Here is a 22665-nt window from a genome sequence, read left to right on the forward strand (position 1 = left end):
GACTTTGGGAGACAGAAGGGCTGGCATGCTAGACTCCACAGGTCACAAAGAGTCACACACAGCCAAACAAGATAATAAGATGAGGCTGTGCCAAAGAGAGGCAACACTAAGGGATAGAAGGCTGTTGACTCTGAAAACTATAGAGTTCAACACTTGCACACAGTGAGGTTCATGTCCATAACCTCTAGGAGTGTAGACTTCCACTGTGCCAAGTCCTTATTGATGGTGGCTAGCAGGGACAACTAGTGGTACAAATAAGTTGTGGTTTGGATAATCCACCTTCCTCTTCTCCTTTTACTTGTATACCAATTAGTATATTTCTGTTAATATCCTTTCAAATCCTTTGTCCCCTGCTTCTAAACCTTCCATATTGACTTATATGCCTAAAAGTTTCAAACTTCACATTCCCCATGGCATTCCTGCCCATACTCAGAATTCACTTCTCCCAAGAAACTCATCTGAAACAGAGAAAGAGGGAGAAATAGCAAAAATTCTGTCATCCACTTCAAAATTAATCAACACACCTAAGCATACTATTAAGCTTTTTAAAAATGCTATATAATTGATTTCCTTCAAAAGTTTAATAATGTACATATGTTTTAAATGTCAGGATTCCTGTAAATGTGATTAACATACATGTCTTACATGCCAAAACTAACAGAAATGACTGTAACTTAAGTTTATGCAGAGCCTAGCAAATCAATTTTGCTAATAAGAAATGTGTTTTAACTTCCAGTATCCTACTGTGTGGCAGCTAGATGGTGCAGTGGATAAAGCCCTCGAGTCAGGAAGACCTGGGTTCAAATCCAGCCTCAGACACTTTCTAGCTGTGTGACTCTGGGCAAGTCTCTTAACCCTGTTTGCCTCAGTTCTTCATCTGCAAAATGAGCTGGAGAGGTAAATGCAAACCACTCCAGTATGCCAAGAAAATCCCAAACGGGGTCGCAGAGAGTCAGACACAACAGCATTCTGCTGTGCCCCTCAGGAAATCCAGGTCTATCCACTTTCTAACCAACTACATAACTCTCCTATCCAAAAATCTACACCACCACCTCCCTCCTTTCTACCATTGCACTCCACCATTATCTAAGCCTTCACCAACTTTCTACTTCCCTCTATAGTTTATTTCATAATTCAGAAAAAAAAAACACCTTTGAGTACTAATTATGTATAAGACACAAAGATGCAAAGATGAATGAGAAATGGCCAATATTATACATACTTAAGACATGAGGTCAAATCCTGTTTCCAGATATCTAAGAGTTCATTTGAATTCAATAATTCAATGGCGCTTTATCCACTGCACCATTTAGTGAGTGCCTATTATGTTCCAGGAACAGGGAATAAAGGGAAAAAAAAAGCCCTTGCCTTCTAAGAGCTTACATTCTTCTAAGGGAAAATAACAGAAAATTATATATTAGGAAACCTCATGGTATGCCACTATCGTTTGGACAGTAAAGGCAAAGAGACTTGGACTATTCGGTCACTAGCTCATGTTTGAGTTTAGCATGGGGATGGTGTAGAATTTCAGCTGCAATTCTCTGCTGCACTTTTGTTAGATGACAAAACAGCGGCAGTGCTATCTTTTTTGGTGTCTTTTGTATGAACATTGGTTTAAATAAACAATTTTTTGTTTCTTGTAAGGCTGAGAATGACTCACAGAGAGCTGCAAGTGGGTGATGTTCAGAGGAACCTCAGCCCCCACCTTCAGAGTCTCATAGCAACTTTAAGAGTTCTTTGGGATAGATTTAAGGATGCTTTTCTAGAACTGACCAAGACTTGGAAGCCCAGAAGATGATGCAGAAGTGAGTTTGATGGAGTCCTTTTAACAGTTCTGATCATCTAAGGAAGGTATTCTTTTGAAAGAAACCTCTGAAAGAGTACTCTACCCAAAGAAGCTTTGAAAGCCTCTACTTTTCTGGAATCCAACTGCTCCATCTTGCTTCAAACTTCCCCATGTCCCAGTATACAAGCCAGGTGTCCCCAGTGCCACACACCAAGGTGATGGCTGACTACCTGAGCAAAATTTCACTGGGGCTAATGGAACTATGAAAAAGTAGAGGGCGAGTACAATTTAGTTCTGACATTTTGGCAGGCCATCAAGCCTACAAGAAACTTCCACTCCAATCAATCTCCATCCCTCCCTCCTGTCTTCCCTCACACTCGCCCAACGATTGAAGACGAATTCAAACAAATGTGTTTCATCAAACAAGTTTTACGCTGGCACAAGAAGGGTCAACATTCTTGTTTGTTTGTTTGTTTTATTAAGAAAGCATGCAAAAAAAAATTGTGAGGCCAAACTCCTTCCCCACCCCTTTCCAGCCCACATTGATGCAAAGCATCATGAGTGTCACGAGGGAATCACCTAACCAAATACATGAGGGTTAAAGGGAGACAGGCAAGGAAGGGTGGATCTACACCAATTACTTGCTCCCCTGCTCCCTCCTTACCACTTTCCAGTTCCCTCTTCCATATCTTTTTCTGCCACCTGTGAGCTCCTGCTATCACACATCACTCAGTACAATGACAACTACATTTCACATTCAGCAAACAGTCCTCTTCAGCACACACTGGAATTTTGAACCAACAAAGGAGTAGTATTTTCTCCATTTCACTGGGGGCTGGGGAAGGTAGGATGGAACCGAGGTACAGAAAGAGACTTGTCCTATGCAACAGAATGGGCTGAAATTAACAGAGGGGACCTGGGAACCCAGGAGGCTTGACACCCAAATTCTTGTCAAGATTCATAGGGCCCACACCCTCTGACTGCTTGGAGTCCTGAAGTATGCCTATTTCCTGAAAGATGATTTGCTGTCAAGGTGGCACATTTGCTTGTGCAAGTAAGTCCACTCTTATAAATGCTGCATTTATCTAAGGGGAAAGGGATTTACAGGGAGAGGAGCTCTGATCAGCAGTAGGGACTCCTCAATGAAATCTGTGTAGGAGATGCTGAGTACAAAAAAGAGGAGGCCCCCTTCCTTGGATCCCTGAAATGGAGTTAAAAGACAGACATTATGCCCCACTTGTAGGAAAGGTTCTCCCTCCAGAATGAGAAACATTATGCCAGTTGCACCTTAGTTTTACTGCCTTGCCACACAATGGATTGATCCTCCACCCCATTTCCCTCTGACAAGCGCTTCTTCCCAGAGACTAGTTCTTCCTGTCCCTATACCTCAATTCATTTTATTTCTATTGTGCAACAATGCATACCCAACTGAAGTTCCTTCTAAGGAAGGAGGGAAAAAGCAGAGTCAAAACAGATGTCTTGGAAATCCTGAGAACAGGAAACAGGAATGGAAGGTCCCGTACGGGAGTTTCAGGAAGTGGAAAAGGGCCTCACCCTATTTCCACCCATTTCTACTTAAAAGTGAAAATATATGGGGTGGAGGTGTAAGCGAATTTGCTTTTCTCTCTGAAGTCCAGAATTAAACACTCAACACAGACTTTTCACTGGGTGTAAAGAGCACACTGAGCTAGTCAATATATGTTGATTTCCAATTGTTAAAGGACATAAGTTATCACTAAACCCTGTTCTCTTTTTCCACCTTCACTGTATTCCTCTCTTAAGCCTCCATGCTCTTCAAAAACCAATGGGAAAACCTCCAACCCCAAGAGATGAACATTTGCCTCTGCAACGAAAATGGCCAGGAATTCCCCACTTTTACTTCCAATGACACCTTCTCTCCTCTCAGCCCAAACTCTTGTACCTCAATGCCATTTGTTTGATTCTGCTGATATTTATGGTACTCAGGGGTCCTCTCCCTTCTGGGAAGGTCAAAGGGCTGACTGGATCAAAGGGAAGATCAGTATGAAAAACTGACCTTTGGACAAAAATATTAAATTTGTTGGGTGGGAGGTGGACATATAAAGATGGCAATTTACATATATAAATGAGATGTGGATTTAAAGAGGTGATCTAGAATGAGGAAAAAAGGTGAAACAGAAACTCTCTCCTAGGAATCGAGTTAGGGCTGATTATAGTCACTCCTCACAAGAGCAGGAGTTGAGTTCACTAGTCAAGATCAATCCCAATTCCTGGTGTCGTGGGCTGGAGGCCACAATAGTGGTTGACTTCAATGGCAGTACAATCCAATTCCAGACATTCATAGATCACCACCTCTCTATAAGAGTCTCACAACAATCTGTATCTCACTTACCTAATCAAAACCCTACTTATCTCCTGAGATCCCGCCTTCCTATTTCAGTCACCAATCACTGCCTACCTCATCTTTTACTTGTCCTACTTCTTATTCACAGGGATTTTAAGCCCTGGCCTTACTGAGCATTGCTGGGGGGGGAGAGGAGGGAGGGAAGATGACCAAGAACTATTTCAGGATGGGGGAGGAAATAGCACCACCTCGTAGACTCCTTTGGGATCAATGATGCCCGCATAGCCCTTCAGGCCCATCCACTTAATCTCTCTAGCCCTGAACTGAGTTTTGATAGGGGCAGTAACCAATCCAGAGCTAACAGGTGGGATCAGCACTGAATCTCCAAGATGTGGAAGTTTTGAGTTCCTGCTGCTCCCTGGCTGTTACAGCCTTGCCGCCCAACCCGGGGACGGCAATGGTCTGTGGCGCCAGGGACCGGAGGTCGGGGCCAGCAAAGTAATCAATAATATTATTAGTAATAACAATAATATAATAATAACAATAATAAAAGAAAGGGGAGAAAGATGGGGAAGGCAGGGTTATCTTCGGCAGCATCTTGCAGTGGCTTCTCCGGCAAAGAGAAAAAAAAAGAAAAAGAGGAAATAGATATATATCTATATCTATCTATCTATCTATGTACAGGCTTGGGGAAAGGGAACTGGACTGGGGTTATTTCTAGATTCTTTGCCAGGGTTCACCACCGCTGGCCCTGGGTTCTTCAGTCTGTGACAGACTAAGTGATCAAGTCCCAGTCGAAATCATCAGGGATCTCCTCATTGGAACCAGGAGGCGGGACAGGCGGCCGGGGGACCAGATGATGTGCTGTCGAGAAGGAAAGGGAGAGGTTAAGGGACTGGGACTGGGAAGTCATTACTTCCCTCGAGCTGGCACAATAAGCACCCATAGAGAGGACCTTGTGACTAGTACAAATTGTTTTACTTGCTAGTTCTTTATGATTATTATTTTGGGGTATTCTTAGGTGGTAAAATCAGTCAATCCAGTCATCCACATGTGAATTAACCACTGGGCAACGTGGGGCTTTCTCTCCTCTACCAACCAACTGGTTTTAAAATTGCCGAAAGCACTGCTGAGCTGACCAGGAGGGAAACGAGACAAGGAATGGGGAGGAGAGACCGGACTTTGGCACGAAGGCATTGCCAACCAGCATTTGTTTCGGGCTATTCTCTGAACACATTCTAAAGCCTAATATAAATTGTTTTAGACTAGCTGTTGCTCTCATATTATTCATTCTTTGTTCCCTTTTCATTCATTAAAAAGAGAACTAACTCTAAATGAAATCTGTCTTTTTTTTTTTTTTAAACCACTCCAAGCATACAATTCTCTCTTTTGTAGGCAAATGGGCCCTCCTCCTAAAATGTCTGGATGGCATTCTTGGTTCACTACAAGCACACTGCAAACCTCTCTTGCCCTGTAGCAGGTGGGGTGCTGAGAGGCCTTCTGAAGGCTATTAGAAAAAAGGCATAGAGAAGAAAAGGAAGACACCAGCCAAAGAAGGAGATTCCCCTTAGGCCTGGTGATCAAGCACGCTAACAATAATTTACCTGGACGGTTATATCCTGGAGAGTCCTGGGTAGGTATAGGGTACATGGGCGATGGGCCAGAGTAGAGGTGGGGTGCTTGTGGGTGTCCATAAGAGTTCACTGAAAGAAACAAATAAGAGCATATTGATATTTGGGCAGAGCTACTGACCTTATTGGACTGATGCTGCCATAATAACCTCCCAATATGTCTCCCTTTCTTGGCTGAATGAAAAATCATTTGTCAAGCACTTACTGTATACTGGACACTGTGGACACAAACACAAAAGAGAGACCAGTCCCTGCCCTAAGGAGCTTATATTCTAATGGGGCAAGAAGGGAAGCTTGCCTTCTGGGAGTCGATGATGGAGCACCAGTCAAGAGAAAATGCTGGGGCCAGAAGAAACAACGGGCAAAATTAGATGGTCAGATGTGGGACAGGACACAGCTTCAAGAGGAGTAATTACTACAATCATGATTCCAGAGTCATTTACAGGTTATTAAGTATATCATAAATGAAGTCATGGACTCTCCTTCCCTGGAAATCTTTAAGAATACAAGAGCCACATGGCAGGCTTTAGGCACCAGTTAGCCTGAGATCAGAGGTATGGGATGACCCTAGCCAGTCCAAGAATTCTATGGGAAATTAAGGCTAGGGAAAGGGTGTTTTGGTCTGAGGAGTCACAGGGATGGCGAACAACAGAGCTGCAGGGTAGCCAAATGACAGACTCTTTCCAGAAGCAATGGTAGGGGCAGAAAGTGGGAGTAGGGGGTGGGTCATGGGAGCACAGGAACAAGGCAGGCAAACAGCGTGGGTGAAGCACAATTGTGGGTGTGGGGCTTTCATCAATCAAGATAGCACACAAGCCTCTGCAGAGACTGATGCAAGCAGCTTCTCCAGAAGCCACCAGCCCTCATTTACTGGAAAAGGGTAAAAAGGAGACCTAAATTCTAGGAGTATAAAGTATTAAAGGCATTAAGAGGAAGCTACACATAGGAATCATATTAAGAGCTCACTGCCTTGTTTCCTTCATTTAAGAATCACGAATTACTCAGGACTGCTGAGGTACGTGAACCCCTTTGGGGAAAAAGGAACATAAAATAGGGTGGAAAAACTGAAAAGTGAAAAAATGGGGATGTGCTCCGAACTATCTCCTCTTCTGCCCCAAATATTTTTGCTCTCCTAACTAGACTGAGGCCTTTGAGAGCAGAGGTTCATAGATTTATAGATGCAAGAGATCTCAGAGGTCATCAATTCAGTCTCTCCATCTTACAAAGAAAACGAAGCTTGGGAGAAGAACATTGTACTCAGTAACAGCAACACTGTGCGATGATCAACTTTGAGAGACTAAGCTCTTCTCAGCGATGCAAGGATCTAAGACAACTCCAAAAGACTCGTGATGGAAAATGCTATCTACATCCAGAAAAAGAACTACTATGGAGTCTGAGTGCAGATCAAAGAATACTATTTGCATTCTTTTTCATTTGTTTGTTTCTTCTTTCTCATGGTTTCTCCCATTGGTTCTAGTTCTTCTTTACAACATGACTAATGGGAAAATATGTTTAATATGAATGTATATGTATAGCCTATATCAGATTGCATGCTGTCTTGGGGTGGGGGGAGGTGAAGGAGGGGGAGAAAATTTAGAACTCAAAATGTTATGGAAGTGAATGCTGAAAACTAAAAATAAATAAATATAGATGAATAAATATTTCCCCAGGTCACATAAGTAGTAAGCAGCAGTGCCAGGCTCTGAACACAAATATTCTGATTCCAAATTCAGTCTTCTTTCCACAAGACAAGCAGGAATTCTCTGTTACTATCCCTCTACCACATCTACAAGTACAAATGTCTGGACACTAGGAAATCCCCAGTGTGCCCTTTTACTACTCCTGCCCATCCGTCCACCTCCCCACTCCCTACCTTGTTCAGCTACCCAGCCTCTGCCTGCCCCTGGGGTTCTGGTTCTGCCAGTTACCTTGGTTTATTGTGGACTCCTGCTTGCCGCTGGTCAGGGCACAGGTGTCAGCAATTCTAGTGGGAGGTGGTGGCTGGTGGGGACCCCCTGGGTGGGGCAGCTGACCAGTCTGGGTAAGGAATTGGTTTAGGGAGTCACAGAGATTGGCAATGTGGTGCTGGTCCAAGCTCCAGTTTTTTCTTTCTGCCTGCCGGAGGCTCTCCATTAGTTCTGCAAAACAAGAAAGGAAGGCATATGACCTCTGACCTTCAAGGACAACCCCTGCCCTACCAATTATTTCTCTGTTTCACAGACCTCGGTACCTGACCTAGGCTTTCCTCACTCTCAGGTACATCTCCCTAATCATCATCTCTCATTATTTTTTCCTCTTTACACCACAGGTAAAACATTAAATGCATGCACAATATTAATCATCACCATTATCAAAAAGTAATGAACAGCAATAATGACATAGTGCATTTACATTCATGTTCATGATCTCATTCTATCCTCACAACAATACTGTGAGGTGATACAAGATACCTACTATCATTTTAATTATACAGGTGAGAAAATGAAGCCCAGAGAGGTCAAAGGATCACAGGATCATAGCTCTAGAGCTGGAAGAGATTCCAGAGGCTACTTTGTGCAACGCCCCCTCCTTTTACAGATCAGAAAACAGAAGCCTGAGGAGGTTAACAGATTTGTACATGACCACAGATCCATATAGTCAGAGATGAATCTAAACCGAGGACCCAGGTCCCCTGACTACTGGTCAGAAGGAGTCTGACCGTTTCTACTATACCAAATACCAGGGATGATGACAAATTGCTTTAATGTTATAGTAACTACAATCAATCTGCAGGCATTTATCAAGAGTCTACTGTGTGCCAGGTGCTGTACTCATACCAAAACATTATCTGTCTTCAAGGACCTTAAATTCTATCAGGAGACAGATAGAATGTATGTGTGTACACATGCACAAAATACAGACAAAATGATACAAGGCTTTTTTTGGGGGTAGGGTGGGAAATGGGGGAGGACTAGAAACCAGAGGAAACAAGAAGGATCTCATGTAGAAAATGATACTTGAGTCTTGAAGGAGACTGTTGATTCTAAGAGTGTAACAGTCCAGGAGAGAGTTAATGAGGACTTGAACTAGAGTGACGTTTTTCAGAACAAGAGATGTAGTGGAAGTAGACATGGCAAGATTTGGAAACTGATTAGATATTCGGGATAAATGATGATGACCCTGAGGTTTCACACTGGGAGGATTAGAAGGATGATGGTTTGAAACTTACTAGTGTGACCCTGGGCAAGTCACTTAACCCCAATTGCCTCACCAAAAAAAAAAAGAAGGATGATGGTATCTTCTCCCCTCAGGTTTCTCCCTGTGGCCACCAACCTGAAAAATGGGACTGCTCAATGCTGGACCAGTTAAGCCGATTCACCATCTTGAAGCTTTCTTTCAGGGAGTCAATGTTGGAGCACCAGTCAGAGGGAAATGCTGCAGACAGAAGGAACAATGGACAAAATTCGTCGAAGTCAGATGTGGGACAGCACATAGCTTCAAGAGGACTAATTACTATGATCATGATTCCAAAGTCACTTACAGATTATTAAGCATATCCATAAATGAAGGCATGGAATCTCCTTCCCTGGAAATCTTTAAGAAAAGGCTTTAGGCACCATTTAGCCTGAAATCAGAAGTGTTCTATAATACTGAATAATAAGCTGTAAGTTGTATCTTCCCCTCTATCAGATAGGATCTCATGGCATACTGGATTTGGTGGGCACAGAAAAGGGGCTACAAAAAAAACCTTATAGAGCAGGGGTTCTTAGCCCTCTGAAAGGGTCTGTGGTTAGATTTCAGAGAATCTCTGAACTAATATATCTTTATTTTCACTAACCTCTAACTGAAATATAGCATTTTCTTCTATTATGAATTAAAGACAAAATGAACAAAATGTTATTCTGAGAAGGGGTCCCATAGGCTTCACCAGACTGCCAAAGAGATCCAGGTCACAAAACCCAACTTTTTAAAAAAATTTTTTTATTATACAAAGCCCAACTTTAAAGGGACACAGATTCAATTTTCTGACAAACAGTAAGATCTCATGTATATAAGGCTTTAAGGTTTACAAAGTGCTTTACATACAATATCACATCTGATTCTAACAACTCTGTAAAGTACACGAAAGAAGGTATTATTAGCTCCATTTTACAGATAAGCAAATTGAAGTTCAGAGGCTAAGTGATTTCCCCTAGGGCACCCAGAAACTCCCAGTGCCATAGATGAGGAGCACCTGAAGGTCAAGTCACTTCAACACACATTTGCCCATCCTCATTTTGCTCCTGGGCTTTCCCCGCTGTTCTTACTCACCAAAGCCAGTATTGTTGAGAGAAGGCTGGGACTGGGCCTGCTGCTGGGGTGGTGGTGGAGGCTGCTGGGGCGGATGCGGGTGGGGGTGGTGCTGATGGGTATGATAACCCACGTGCTGCAGTGGGGGCGGATGCATGGCCATCACAGAGGGTGTTCCATAGCTGTCAGCCCCAGGCTGCTTCCCTCCCGGTGGGGGGCAGCCCTCTGGGCTGGGAGTATGCAGTGAAGGGGTACCCCCTACAGATGAAGGGCCCTGTGTTGGTGCTTGCTGCTGAGATTGCTGGGGTGGTTGCTGTTGTTGCTGGGGTGGCTGTGGTGGTTGCTGGTACATGTAGTAGTTGTGATTGGAAGGCTGCATATCACCCAGGAGAGTCGAGAAACCTGCAGAGTAGGAAGAAATAAGTGACTCGGGCAATCTGAGCAAGGCTGGCTGGGGTTCGGAGGGGAGATCCCTACAGAAACCCCAAAGTAAGAAGGGAAAGATCACCCTGGGACAGCCAGCATCCCTATAAGAGATCTTGCAGCCTCCTGTGGTAGGACACAGAGCTCAGAGTTGGCTGAGGCGCATGGCCAATGGGGCCACTGCTAAAGTTTACCCAACAAAGGTTGGGCATGAACCTGATGACCAATTCAATTCTACAAACACTTAACAGGTATCCACCATGTGCCAGGCACTGTGCTAGCTGCTTGTAATACAAAGACAAAAATAAAACAGTCTCTTCTCTCAAGGAGCTTCCATTCTAAAAAAATAAAAAATAAAAAATAAAAAATAAAAAGAATAGTGTAACCAGAGGCATCAGCAAAGTCCTGTGTAGGACCAAACCATTATCATACCATCTTTTGAGGATACCAACCTAGATCTATAAATCAGCTCAAGCTCAAAAGTCCAAAAGGAACCAATCTGGAGATAAATCAAGAAATGAGCAAAAACCAACACTACAGGAAGATCCTGGGTTTTCTATCCCATGCTTGGCCTCTCTCTCTCTTTCTCTTTTTTTTTTCTTTTTTACGAACAAGGCAATTTATTAATGAATCTGGTGTGGTTTGTCCTAATGTTTCTTGTTGGCAGCTGCCACCTGTCTGGCAATTCTGTCCAGGTCTCTCTGTCCCTGAGGTATCACCTTCCGGCCCCCACCCTGGCCCTTCTCCACCATCTTGAGGTCTCCCAGGGCTTGCAGGACCTTTAGGCACACTCTTGGAGCCTCTTCTGAAGTGACTGGGTATGACCCCATTTGTGCTGGTACCCTCCATAGATCTTAGTCGTGGATCCCATACCGGCACCGCCTCAGAGGTACAGGTGACAGGCTGTGGAGGCGGCCCGGGTGTAGAACCTCGGGCACCAGATCCTTATGTTTGGACAGCTTGACATTTGGGGACTTTCAGTCTCCCTGACTTTTTCAGGAAGGCAGCCAGGGCCCGAATGAACTCCGGCTGGTTCATGTCCTTCACCATGACTCCGAGTGACCAGCCAGGGGAAAAAAAAAACTTCGCCCCTCTCTCTTCATCATTCTGTCCCTTCCATAACTGTACTTCTGCTAACTGCCATGGGAGCTGTACCACCAATACTCTTAGACGGAGAAGCTGGGTAGGGAAGGAGAATTAAGGATTATTTTAGCAATCTGATCAAAATTAAATCAGAAACAATATCTTATAACATAATTTAATTGGTACCTTGGCCTATTCTGATTCCATATACAGCTGTTCTATGCCTTTGTGTGTTGCACATCTCATCACCCCATGTGCAAAGAGAAGTTAAATTTCTCAAGCAGATGCCGCCACACCCATGGACATGAAAACTCTCTGATCCTTGAGAAAGTCATCTACAAGAGAAGCCTCCACTCCGTCTCCTCTCACTCCCTTCTTAACTCTCTACCATGAGCTTCCTGATATCATCATTCAGCTAAAACTGCCCCCTCCAAAGTTACCAATGATCTCTTAATTTCTGAAGCCAGTCCTCATCCTTCTTGACCTCTCTGTATCCTTTGACTTTCTCTTTGATACTCTCTTCTCCCTAGTTTTTTGTGACACTTCTCTCTCTCCTAGTTCTCTTCCTACCTATCTGATTGCTCATATCAGTCTCCTTTGCTGGATTTCCATCCAGGTTACTCCCTCTTACCATGGGTGTCCCCCGAGACTCTGTCCTGAGTCTTTTCTCTTCTTTTTCTATACTACTTCACTTGGGGACCTCATCAGCCCCTACAGATTCAACTGTCTTCTTCAGGCTGATGACTCCCAAATCTATTTAACCAGCTTTAAGTTCTCTCACCCTAATATCTCCAACATCTTGAATCAGATGTCCTGTAGACATCTTAAACTCAACATTCCAGGGGCAGCTGGATGGCGCAGCAGATAGAACATTGGCCTTGGAGTCAGGAGGACCTGAGTTCAAACCTGGCCTCAGACATATGACATTTACTAGCTGTGTAACCCTGGACAAGTTACTAAACCTTAATTGCCTTACCTAAAAAGCAAAACAAAAAAAACCAAAAAAAACCCCTCAACATTCCAAAACTGAACTCATTATCTTTTCCCCTAAACTCTACTCCCTTCCAAACATTCCTATTACTGTTTCAGGGTACCACTATCCGCCCAGTCCCCTAGACTCACAATCCAGGTGTCATCTTTGACTCCTCACTCCCTCTCATCCCCCATCCCCCATCTCCAATCTAATGCCAAGGCTTGTCAATTTTACTTTTGCAGCATCTCTGGCATATGTCCCCTTCTCTCTTCTGACCCTGCCACCACCTAGCGTAGGCCCTCATCACCTCATGCCTGGACTGTGGCAATAGCCTGGTGGTGCCATGGCCTGCCTGCCATGAATCTCTCTATTCAGTCACCAAAGTGACTTTCCTACAGCACAGGTCTGACCAAGTCACCCTGGCCTTACTCAATAAACTACAGTGGCTCTCCATCACTTCCAGGCTCAAATAAATAATTCTGTTTGGTGTTCAAAGCTCTTTATAACCTGGCCCCCAGCTAACCTTTCAGTCTTCTTACACCTGACACCTCACCACGCACTCTTCAATCCAGTGACACTGACGTCCTTGCTGCTTCTCAAACAGGTTATTCCATCTTTTCAGCTCCAGGCATTGTCTCCATGCCTGGAATGCTCTCCTTCCTTATCCCTGCCTCCTCCCTTCCCCAGTTTTCTTCAAGTACCAGCTTAAACTCTTGCCTTTTACAGGAAAACTTTCACTATCCCTCTCAATTCTAGTGCCTTCTCTCTGTTGATTAGTTCTGATTTATCCTGCTTGTTTGTACAGTTATTTGCGTGTTCTCGCACCCATTAGACTGGGAGCTCCCTGAAGGCAGGACTACGTATGTTTTGCCTTTCTTTGTATCCCCAAGACTTAGCACAGTGCCTGGAATGTACAATAGGTGCTTATCAAATTTTATTGACTTGAGCGACTTAATTTGACCTTCAAATCCCTCCTACAAAAAGGAAACATACAGAGAATTATGCCTGAATCCAAAGATGCCTCAAAGCCCCTTTATGCAAATTTAAACCATTATCAGAAGGAATGGGAAGGGGTGGGGGGGTGGGGGGGAAGATGGTGCTATACTATACCCATGACTACACTGTCCTCTAGTGGCTGTCTCCTAAATGACTGGCAGGAGTCATCCTGTGACTGACCAGATCACGTTCACCTCCAACTCAACATCTGAGGATAACATCCTGATAGTAGTCAGTATTCATGTACTGAATAATCTCAGTCCTGGAAAACTGAAAAGGAATTCTCAGTAGAGTGGTGCACTGTTATTAATGCAGGTGTAAATGGAGCTATGAATTGGTCTAGCCGCTCTAGAAAGGAATTTGGAACTGTGCCCAAAAAGTTACAAAACTAAACATACTCTCAGACCCAGAGATATCATGATCAAAGAAAGAGGAAAAGGACCCACCAGCACCCAAATATTTATAGCTACTCTTTTTGTAGTGACAAAAAAAGCGCAGAAACTAAGCGGATAGATTAGAGGATGATTGAACAAATTATGGAATATAAATGTAATGAAATACTATTGTGCCATAAGAAATGATGAAAAGAATGGTTTCAGGGGAAGACTTGCTTGAATCGATGCAGAATGAAGTAAGCAGAATAATGAGAACAATTTATATTCTAACAATGACATTGTAAAATCAGTAGAGGCGGACTACAGATGTGCAATGTCATGTACGTTTTCAGACGTGGTAGCTGGTTGGCTTTGCTTAAATATTTGGGTTTGATTTAGTTTGGTTTACAAAGGACAGAGAGGAAAGGAAGGGAGAATGATTGTGGTGTTTTTAAAAAGTCACCAACAAAATTGTTTTTAAAGAACATTATTCATCAGAACGAAGCTAGAACCCTGTTCTAAACATCTTCAGCTTGTTTGACCCTTCTGATAAGCTGCCACCTGCTCCAGAAGCAAGGAAGAAGAAAGAGAAGAGACATCCTTTCATCCTAAAGGATGAACAGAATACATGACCCCCATTCCAACCAATGACTCACCATGTGGGGAAGAGGAAGAGGAAGATTTCTCTAGCATGGACTTGTAAAGGTTTCGAAAGGACCAGCTCAGATCCTGAAAGTTTATCTCCGAGTAGGAAAATTTGAAGTCATGATTGGTATTATACAATGGAGGTGGCCCGTCAGCCCCATCTCGTCCTGGACCACCAGCTGCAACTACTGCACCATCCACGGGTCCTGAACCCTGCAACCAGAGGTCAGTGCCCTAGCTGAAAAACCAGTGTAGTCTTTCTCAATTACCTTAGAGGACCTACCTGTCCTCCCTATCCTTTCTCTTCCTCAGTTATTCCATTTTTCCTCTTTCTCCTCTTTCTTGGTTCTTTTCTCCTATGTTCTCTCCTTCCTCATTCTATTTCCTTTATGACCCTTTCTTATCATGCCCCTAAGCCCCTTTTCTTTCTTTCTCACAAACTTTTCTGTCTTCCTTTCTGTTTTGCAATCCTACATTCCTTTTATGGTTTGACCTCCCTTCTCCATCATCTTTTCTCCTACTGTCTCCTTTACTTCCTTTCCCATCACTTTTATTTTTCTCTTTTTCTTACTTCTCTCTGCCTACTTCCTTTCCTCCTGCTCCCTCTACCCTGTCCCTTCCATCTCTCCTCTATCCCTATCTCTCCTTCCTACCTGATTGAAGCTGGTAATGGGTGTAGTGCTCTGTAGTGACATCTGAGTATTTCCTTCAGGAGACAATGAGGCTTCTCCACTCCCTGCGACACCTCCTCGTGGACTCTTACTTGCTTCCTGTTCTGGGGAGTCCTGGGATAGCTGCAGGAATGAATAAGAAGTTGGTAAATTATCCAAAAAGTACAGGAAAAAACATGTCCCCAATACCCTTGATTTCACTGTCTGTCTACATTCAGGCTCTGTCCAACTTAGGTAAAAAAAAAAAATATATATATATATATATATTTTTTTTTACCTAAGTTGGTATATATATATATATATATATATATATATATATATATATATATGAGAAGTGGTTGAAGAGACAAGCCATGGTCTTTCACTTCAGGTTTAGAACTTACTTCATCATCTGGAGGGTGCCGTCTCTTACGAGAGATGTCAGGACAGGTGTCAATTGTCCAGTAAGAGCCCTGAAAGCATATTCCACACCAAAAGATGAAAGAATTATTAGCTTGGGGTAGGCAAATTAGTTTTGAAGGAATAGGGAAGGGACACGTTTCCAGTATATATGGTACCAAAGTGAGGCAAACAGCCAAGGAAAGGTTCAAGCCATCTCTCCAAGGTACTATTCAATGTTAAGGAGAAGAACTTGAATAGGGAACATTAACTATTTCAAATATGGGCTGGAGGCAGGATGCTGCACAACAGTGGTCCAATTTATAAGTTCGATGTGGGCTAGTAAAAGTACCAGGAGTAGAATAATTTGGAAATAATACAAAAGGCTAAAAAGTTTTTACTAATTCTTTTCCTTATGTGATCTCAGGCAAATCTCTACCTTTCTTGGGGCCTCAAGAATCTCTACTGGTAAAATAAGTAAAATAATGTACTCTTCCTCCTATAAAATTATCATTTCAGAAAGTTTTCAAAACAGAATCACAGAATTATTGACCATAAAGGGCCTCAAAATGTCAAGACTCCAAGAAAAACTGAAGCTAAATCAGTCCATATAGAGGAGTACCAATGTTGACACTGTTCTTAAAGATCTCTAGAAATGGATTCCACAGCCCCCCTTAATCACCATGCCAAAGGGACCTCATAAGAAGTTCCCATACTGAGAAAAATAAAGGCATTAGTCTGATTGACATTATTTCCTCTAATGGGGCATTAAAATATACAGAAGGCCTTGGTTACCAACCATCTTCTCTCTCTTCACAGGTTTTAGTAACAACTCACCTTCCCAGGGTCATCCCGAGGTCTCGGCACCTTCCGGAAACATTTATTAAGAGAAAGATTGTGACGAATTGAGTTCTAGGGACACAGAGAGAAAAATCAGGCTTTAGGGTGGCATGAGGCAGGCGACTGTTTCTTAAAACACAAGGGGATGGGCTAAAGGGCCCAAGCACAGAATAGAGCAGAATAAGGTAAAGGTAAAAAAAAAAATGAAAAGAATAATAACCCTGAAAGGTAACAGATTTGTTTTGTTTGACTGCCCTTATTTATTACAAAGGAAGACTCTACTGAGGAGGTGGGAAAGTCAGAGGAAAGTGATGGATGTGAAAAAAAAGCATCAACAAAATCACAGACAAATGAAAGCATGACAACAGAACTTAAATTAATGAATGCACCAAGCCATCTTGTCTCCAGACTTTTGACAAGGAGGCATACCACCCTCCTCTCTGTAGAGAAGAGATGGGCTCATGTTCAGAAGGCGGGATAGACTATCAGACATGATCACTGTGTGGGTTTGTTTGGTTAACTGTTCTTATTCACTATAAGAGAGTATTCCATGAGCTGGGGGTAGTGAGAAATTAATAGCAATTTTTTAAAGAATCAATAAACACTTAAAAACAATGAAGACTTTTAAAACAAAGATAAAAGTCAAGACATAAGGTAGGACTAGAGCCAATTTACTTATGTTATTAAAAATTACCTGTCAGCAGCAGCAACTGGGCCAGGAGAACTCCTACTAGAGTTAAATTTATGACAATAAGGACATATACAGGAAACATAGCTAAATACTTTTGAAAAGTGTTTCAATGACCAAGGATTAATTAAGAGGGAAACAGGAACCTACTCATTTTGTCCTCTCAAAAACAAGTAGCACAAACCAGAAATTGAAAGGATGCTTAGATAACGAATCCAAAAGCTGGTCTGTGTAGTATATGTCCAAAGAAAAAGAACATTCCATGTCTAATTTTTGGCTTATATTTTCAGGAGACAACTGATACGTAGGAAATAAAGAAAGAATTCCCAGACAAGGTGGCTGCCCTAACAAGCGGTAAAGTGCACCAGCCTCCATGTATGCCTAAGAGTGTGCTGGTAAATGTTTAGAACCAGCTCTCTGAAAATGCATTATTAACATTTCTTCCATCACTTGCCTAAGCCTGGACAATCAACAAACCAATAAGTCAAGCTCTGATTCATAGTATTGCCAATTTCCAAGGAGCAAATGCTCACAAAGAAATTTTAACAAAAACTGGCTCTAGCACACCCTGCACACTACCCAGCAAAACCCTGAAGTTCACACCAGACAGAATCATGATCAAAAAATCCAAGGAGAAACCGCAAGGAGCGATACCCCAGAACGGTGCAAGAGATTAACTAGAAGCCTATCGGCAGTAGGAGGCAAGGCCACTAGCAAAGCCAGTTTCAAGAGCTACCCTATGTGACCAGACAGATGGGCTTAGGACTAACCATAGGTAGCCTGCAAGGTTCTGAATGGAGAGCTCTCTGAAGAAAGTCCCAAGGTGGGGACCATGGAATCTGGAAACCTTGGGAGTAGGAGATCAGTGCTGTAGCAGCATTCAGAGCAATACACCCTAAGACTGTATCCTGAGAAGCAAGAGAGGCCCTGAAGATGTGAACCTTAAAGATCCAGAGGAGCCTAACCCAGGAGGCGGAGGCCAACACGGGAGCCCAGGACAAGACCAAGCAGGGTCCACTACACCTATCCAAAAGAAGAACAGGGCAAGGGAAGGCTAGCCAAGGCATCAAACACCAATTCATGAACTAAATAAATAAATCAAAGAAAATATTAACCAATATAAAAAATTACTGCATATCTAGAGATCCCTCAAAAGAAGAAACAAGTAACTCCGTAGCAACTGCAATCAGTAATGCAAGGGGGGGAAATGGATTTTTCACATGAATGCCTAGAAGAAACTTATTAAGAGTTTTGGTTTTTTAATGAAATAAAAACTCTAGAAGAAAGATTTGGAAAAATAAATAGTTTAGAAAAGAAGTAGTAAACCTAAGCCAAGTAATGGACTTCCTGAAAACTAAAACAGACAAAACAGAAATCAATGGCTTAAAGAACATTATCCATTTCCTGAAAGAGAAGTGATCAGTTAAATATGTAGAATGAGACACGTTTTTGGACATGGCCAATGTAGGAATTTATTTTGTTTGACCACGAGTATTTATTACATGGGTCTTGCTTTTCTTGTTTTTTTTTTCTTTTTCCTAGTAAAAGTGTGAGGGTGGAAGGAAGAAAAAAAAATAAACTTTAATTTTAATGGAAAAAAAAGAAAGAAATGACTCCATGAGATAGAGAGAAATATTTAATTATGATCAAAAGGCTAAAAAAGGTATATGACATCAAAAAAACTGACATTAATAACAGGTCAAGAAAAGATAATTTAAGAATTATTGGTTCATGAGGTAGCTAGGTGGCGCAATGGATACAGTACTGGCCCTGAAGTCAGGAGGACCTGAGTTCAAATCCAGCCTCAGACAAATGACACTAGCTGTGTGACCCTGGGCAAGTCACTTAACCCCAATTGCCTTTTAAAAAAAAAAAAAGAATTACTGGTTCCTTGAAAATCATGATTTAAAAAACACCTGGACACTATATCAGAAAATCATAAGCAAAAAAAAATTTTTTAATGTTATTTCCCAGAAAATTGTAAGCAAAAATTGCCCAAATGTATTAGAATCAAGGGCAAAGTAAAGATAGAATGAATCCACAAATAAGTCCCAGGAATATCATGGCCTGAATCCATAGCTCCCACACTAAAGAAAAAATACAGCAAATACCCAGAAACAGTACAATATAAGGAACCAGAGTCAAGATCACATCATAAGAGCTAGCATCTTCTATTATAAACATGAAGAAATACTGGAATATAATATTCCAAAAGGCAAAAGAGACAGCCTTACAACCAAGAATAATTTACCCTGCAAAGCTGAATTTAATCCTATAGTGTAAAAAAATTGATCTTTAATGGAATAAAGGATTCTGAAGCATTCCTGATGAAAAGACCAGAGTTGAGCAGGAACTATGAAATAGACAAGAGTCCAGAGAAACTTCAAAAGGTAAATTTATTAGAGTAATTAGAAGGAGTTATATTATGGAATAGTGCTGGCATTAATACGGGGTAAAGAAATATGTCTCTTCAGGTATTCAGGATGCACATCATCTTGGGGTGAGGGAAGGTATGAGACAGGGAGAAAATTTGGAACTCAGAATCTTATTGAAGTGAATGTTAAAAACTGAAAATTAATAAATTAATACAGAAAAAAGAAAATTAAAAAACAAAAATAAAAAAAAAAGAAATTGCATGGATGCCCATTAATTGGGGAATGGCCAAACAAAATGTGGTAGATGACTGTGATTGAATACTACTGCGCTATGAGAAATGCTGATTCAATAATCTTAGAAAAACATGGAAAGTCTTGTACAAAATAATGACGAGCAAAATGAGCAGAACCAAGAGAATTGTATATGGTAACAGCAATATTGTTTAAAGAATGACTTTGAGGGGGCAACTAGGTGGCACAGCTAGGTGGCTTAAGAGTCAGGAAGACCTGAGTTCAAATCCAGTCTCAGACAAATGACACTTACTCGCTGTGTGACCCTGGGCAAGTCACTTAACCCCAACTGCCTCACCAAAAAGTGAGGAAAAGAAAAGAATGACTTTGAACAAATAAGTTATTTTGACTATTATAAATGCAACCAGAGAAGAACTAATAAATAGAAATATGTATAGAATAATTTTACATACACACACACATACCCATACACACACACATACACACACACACACACACACACACACACACACACACACACATATTTGTGTCTAATGTTAGCTATCTCTGGGGTAGAGGTGGGGAGGAAATTTACATGATAACTTTGTTGTGTATTTAAAAGGAATAGCAAGTTGTACATAGGTGGATTTGTGGTTTCATGTGCAATTATCTTTTATATTGTACTACATTATGAAAATGCCTGTTTTATTCCATAAATTTTTAAAAAAATTATTAATTAAAAGAAAAGAAATATGTCCCTTCAGAACTTTAAAGTCTTCAAAGGGTTTTGACAAAGTTAAATAAGAAAAACAAAAGTTGTGGAAGTGGATTGAATCTGTTCTGAATGTTTAAAATGGGGAGAGAGAAGGATAAAAGGAATACCACAATGTAGAAAGGAGGAAGAATAGGGTGGAATTTGCAATTTCTCGTAACTGAGAAGAAGAGTTTTCAAACATGAAAGAAGGGAGAGAGGGGACTGGGCATCAACTGACCCTCACTTTTATGTGAAAAAAACAAAAGAGGATTGAACATACACAAATATATCAAACTCAACAGGGGAAAAAAATCAGGGATTTTTGTGTGTGTCGGAGGTGGAGTTTTAAGAAGGAAGATAATACCAAGGAATTAACAGCTACAAGCAAAACAAATTCTCTGATCCTGAAGTGGTCACTAAAAGGGTAAAAAAAGAAAAATAATAAAAGGGGGCACCTTAGAGTGCATCTTACATAATCAGATAATAGATGAATAAATCATGATATGTGAATGTAAGGGAACATTACTGACCAGTAAGAAATGACACAAGACAATTTCAGAGAATCCTAGACAGTTATGAACCAATGCAGAGTGAATTGAGTAGAATCAGGAGAACAATTTATTTAAGATCCACAACACATTATAAAGAAAAATAAATTTGAAAGACTTAAGAACTATGATCATTGCAATGACTAATCATATCTCTAGAGGATCGATGTTACCCACTTCCTGAGAAGTGGGTACAGAGAAATGAAGGTGCAGAAAGAGACATTTTTGGACATAGCCACTGTGTAGATTTGTTTTGCTTAATTTTTTTATTTGTTATAAGGGGTTTTTTTCCCCCTCATATCTTTCTCTTGGGCCACTGGTACAAATTTTTAAATGCCCAGAAGAAAAAAGAAAAAAAAATCCAGAAGGAAACACCGAGAATCAGGATGGTTTTAAAAGTAACCTCTAGAATTTATCATTTACTTTTTTTTAAAGCAAGAAGTGTGAAATGGAAACCAGTGGTTTCACAGAGAATCCTCTTTTTGTGTTGGCTATGTGTACGAAAATGCTCTTTTTTTAGTGTTTTAAGTTCAAAACAAATAAGTACTATATCTTTCTTCCTGCACTAACATGTAAGATTCTCGAGGGCAGACTGCTTTTCATCTTTTCTTTGTTATCTCCAGTGCCTTATACTTAGTAGTTGCTTAATAAAAGCCTTTTGAAATTAAAAAGTGAAGGAACTATACATATTTATCCAATCCCCGTTCAACAGCTGACAAATGAGTTGTTTTGGTTTTTTTCCCAAAAAGATTAGTGAGGACACAGGGTCTTTTCCTTGCCAAAAGAGGTAGGCCAGCCATGCTTTCTCACCTCTAACTAAACCACTTATCCACTTTTAACTGTTTGAAAAATAAGCTGCTGCAGTTGTGGGTAATTTCATTACCGTCAGTTTTCTCTGACTGGCATATTTCTCAAGATATGCTTACCAACTGGCAAATATAATACAAGACTAGGAATATTCAGTGTTGAAGGAACTATAGACAGATAGGCACGCTAATGCACTGATGGCAGAGCTGTAACTTGATCTGAACATTCTGGAAAGCAATTTGGAATTATGGTAAAAGGTGACAAAAATATCCGTAACTTTTGACCCAAAGATCCCAAGGTAGTCTATGATAAAAAGACAGACTTTATACTCCAAAATGTTTATGGGGCACTTTTTTATTGTAGCAAAAGCCTGGAAATAAGCTAGATGCCTCAACTTGGAAAAGGGGACAAAAAGCTGTGGTTCATGAATATAATGGAATATTCTGTACCGTAAGAAACAATCAACGTGATGAATAGAGAAAGGCAAAGTAAGCCATATGAACTAATACAAAGTGACATAAACAGGATCCAGAAAACAATATACACAACAGCGACAATGATGTAAATGGAAAGAACAGTAATAATAAAACTACCAAAGCTGAATCCTGTGAAATTATAATAGTCGAGATTGGCCCCAACAATCAAATATGAGAAGGCACCTCCCTGCTTCTCTGCAGAAGAGCTGGGAACTGCAAGCGTGGGATACAGCAAAAAATGCCAAACTTTATGTACTGGTTAGTTTTGCTCAACTTTTTTCCCCTCTTTTTCATGTTTTGTTATAAAGGAGGGTTCTGGGGCGATGGAGGGATATAATGGGAAATGTATGTGACTTTACAACAGAAGATATCAGTAAAAATGTTATTTTTAAAA

At 41.3% G+C, this 22665-nt stretch overlaps 1 protein-coding gene and 1 pseudogene across 1 annotated transcript in view; both read right to left on the reverse strand.

The window, feature by feature from the left end:
* Nucleotides 1-2241: 2241 nt before the first annotated feature.
* The window catches only part of FOXJ2 (forkhead box J2), a 31332-nt gene continuing 10908 nt past the window's right edge, over nucleotides 2242-22665 (reverse strand). Inside the window, exons 3-11 of the mRNA XM_020994261.2 lie at nucleotides 16390-16464; nucleotides 15558-15626; nucleotides 15157-15297; nucleotides 14515-14716; nucleotides 10031-10411; nucleotides 9053-9154; nucleotides 7669-7878; nucleotides 5714-5812; nucleotides 2242-4973 (exon numbers count right to left, since the gene is read on the reverse strand). Of these exons, the coding sequence (XP_020849920.2) occupies nucleotides 4885-4973; nucleotides 5714-5812; nucleotides 7669-7878; nucleotides 9053-9154; nucleotides 10031-10411; nucleotides 14515-14716; nucleotides 15157-15297; nucleotides 15558-15626; nucleotides 16390-16464 (1368 nt within the window). The 3' untranslated portion in view covers nucleotides 2242-4884. The remainder of the gene's footprint in view (nucleotides 4974-5713; nucleotides 5813-7668; nucleotides 7879-9052; nucleotides 9155-10030; nucleotides 10412-14514; nucleotides 14717-15156; nucleotides 15298-15557; nucleotides 15627-16389; nucleotides 16465-22665) is intronic.
* LOC110213883 (small ribosomal subunit protein eS19 pseudogene) lies at nucleotides 10418-11629 on the reverse strand (annotated as a pseudogene).

The sequence above is a fragment of the Phascolarctos cinereus genome, unplaced genomic scaffold (assembly GCF_003287225.1).
Source record: "Phascolarctos cinereus isolate Bilbo 61053 unplaced genomic scaffold, phaCin_HiC Scaffold_1;HRSCAF=81, whole genome shotgun sequence".
NCBI lineage: Eukaryota > Metazoa > Chordata > Mammalia > Diprotodontia > Phascolarctidae > Phascolarctos > Phascolarctos cinereus.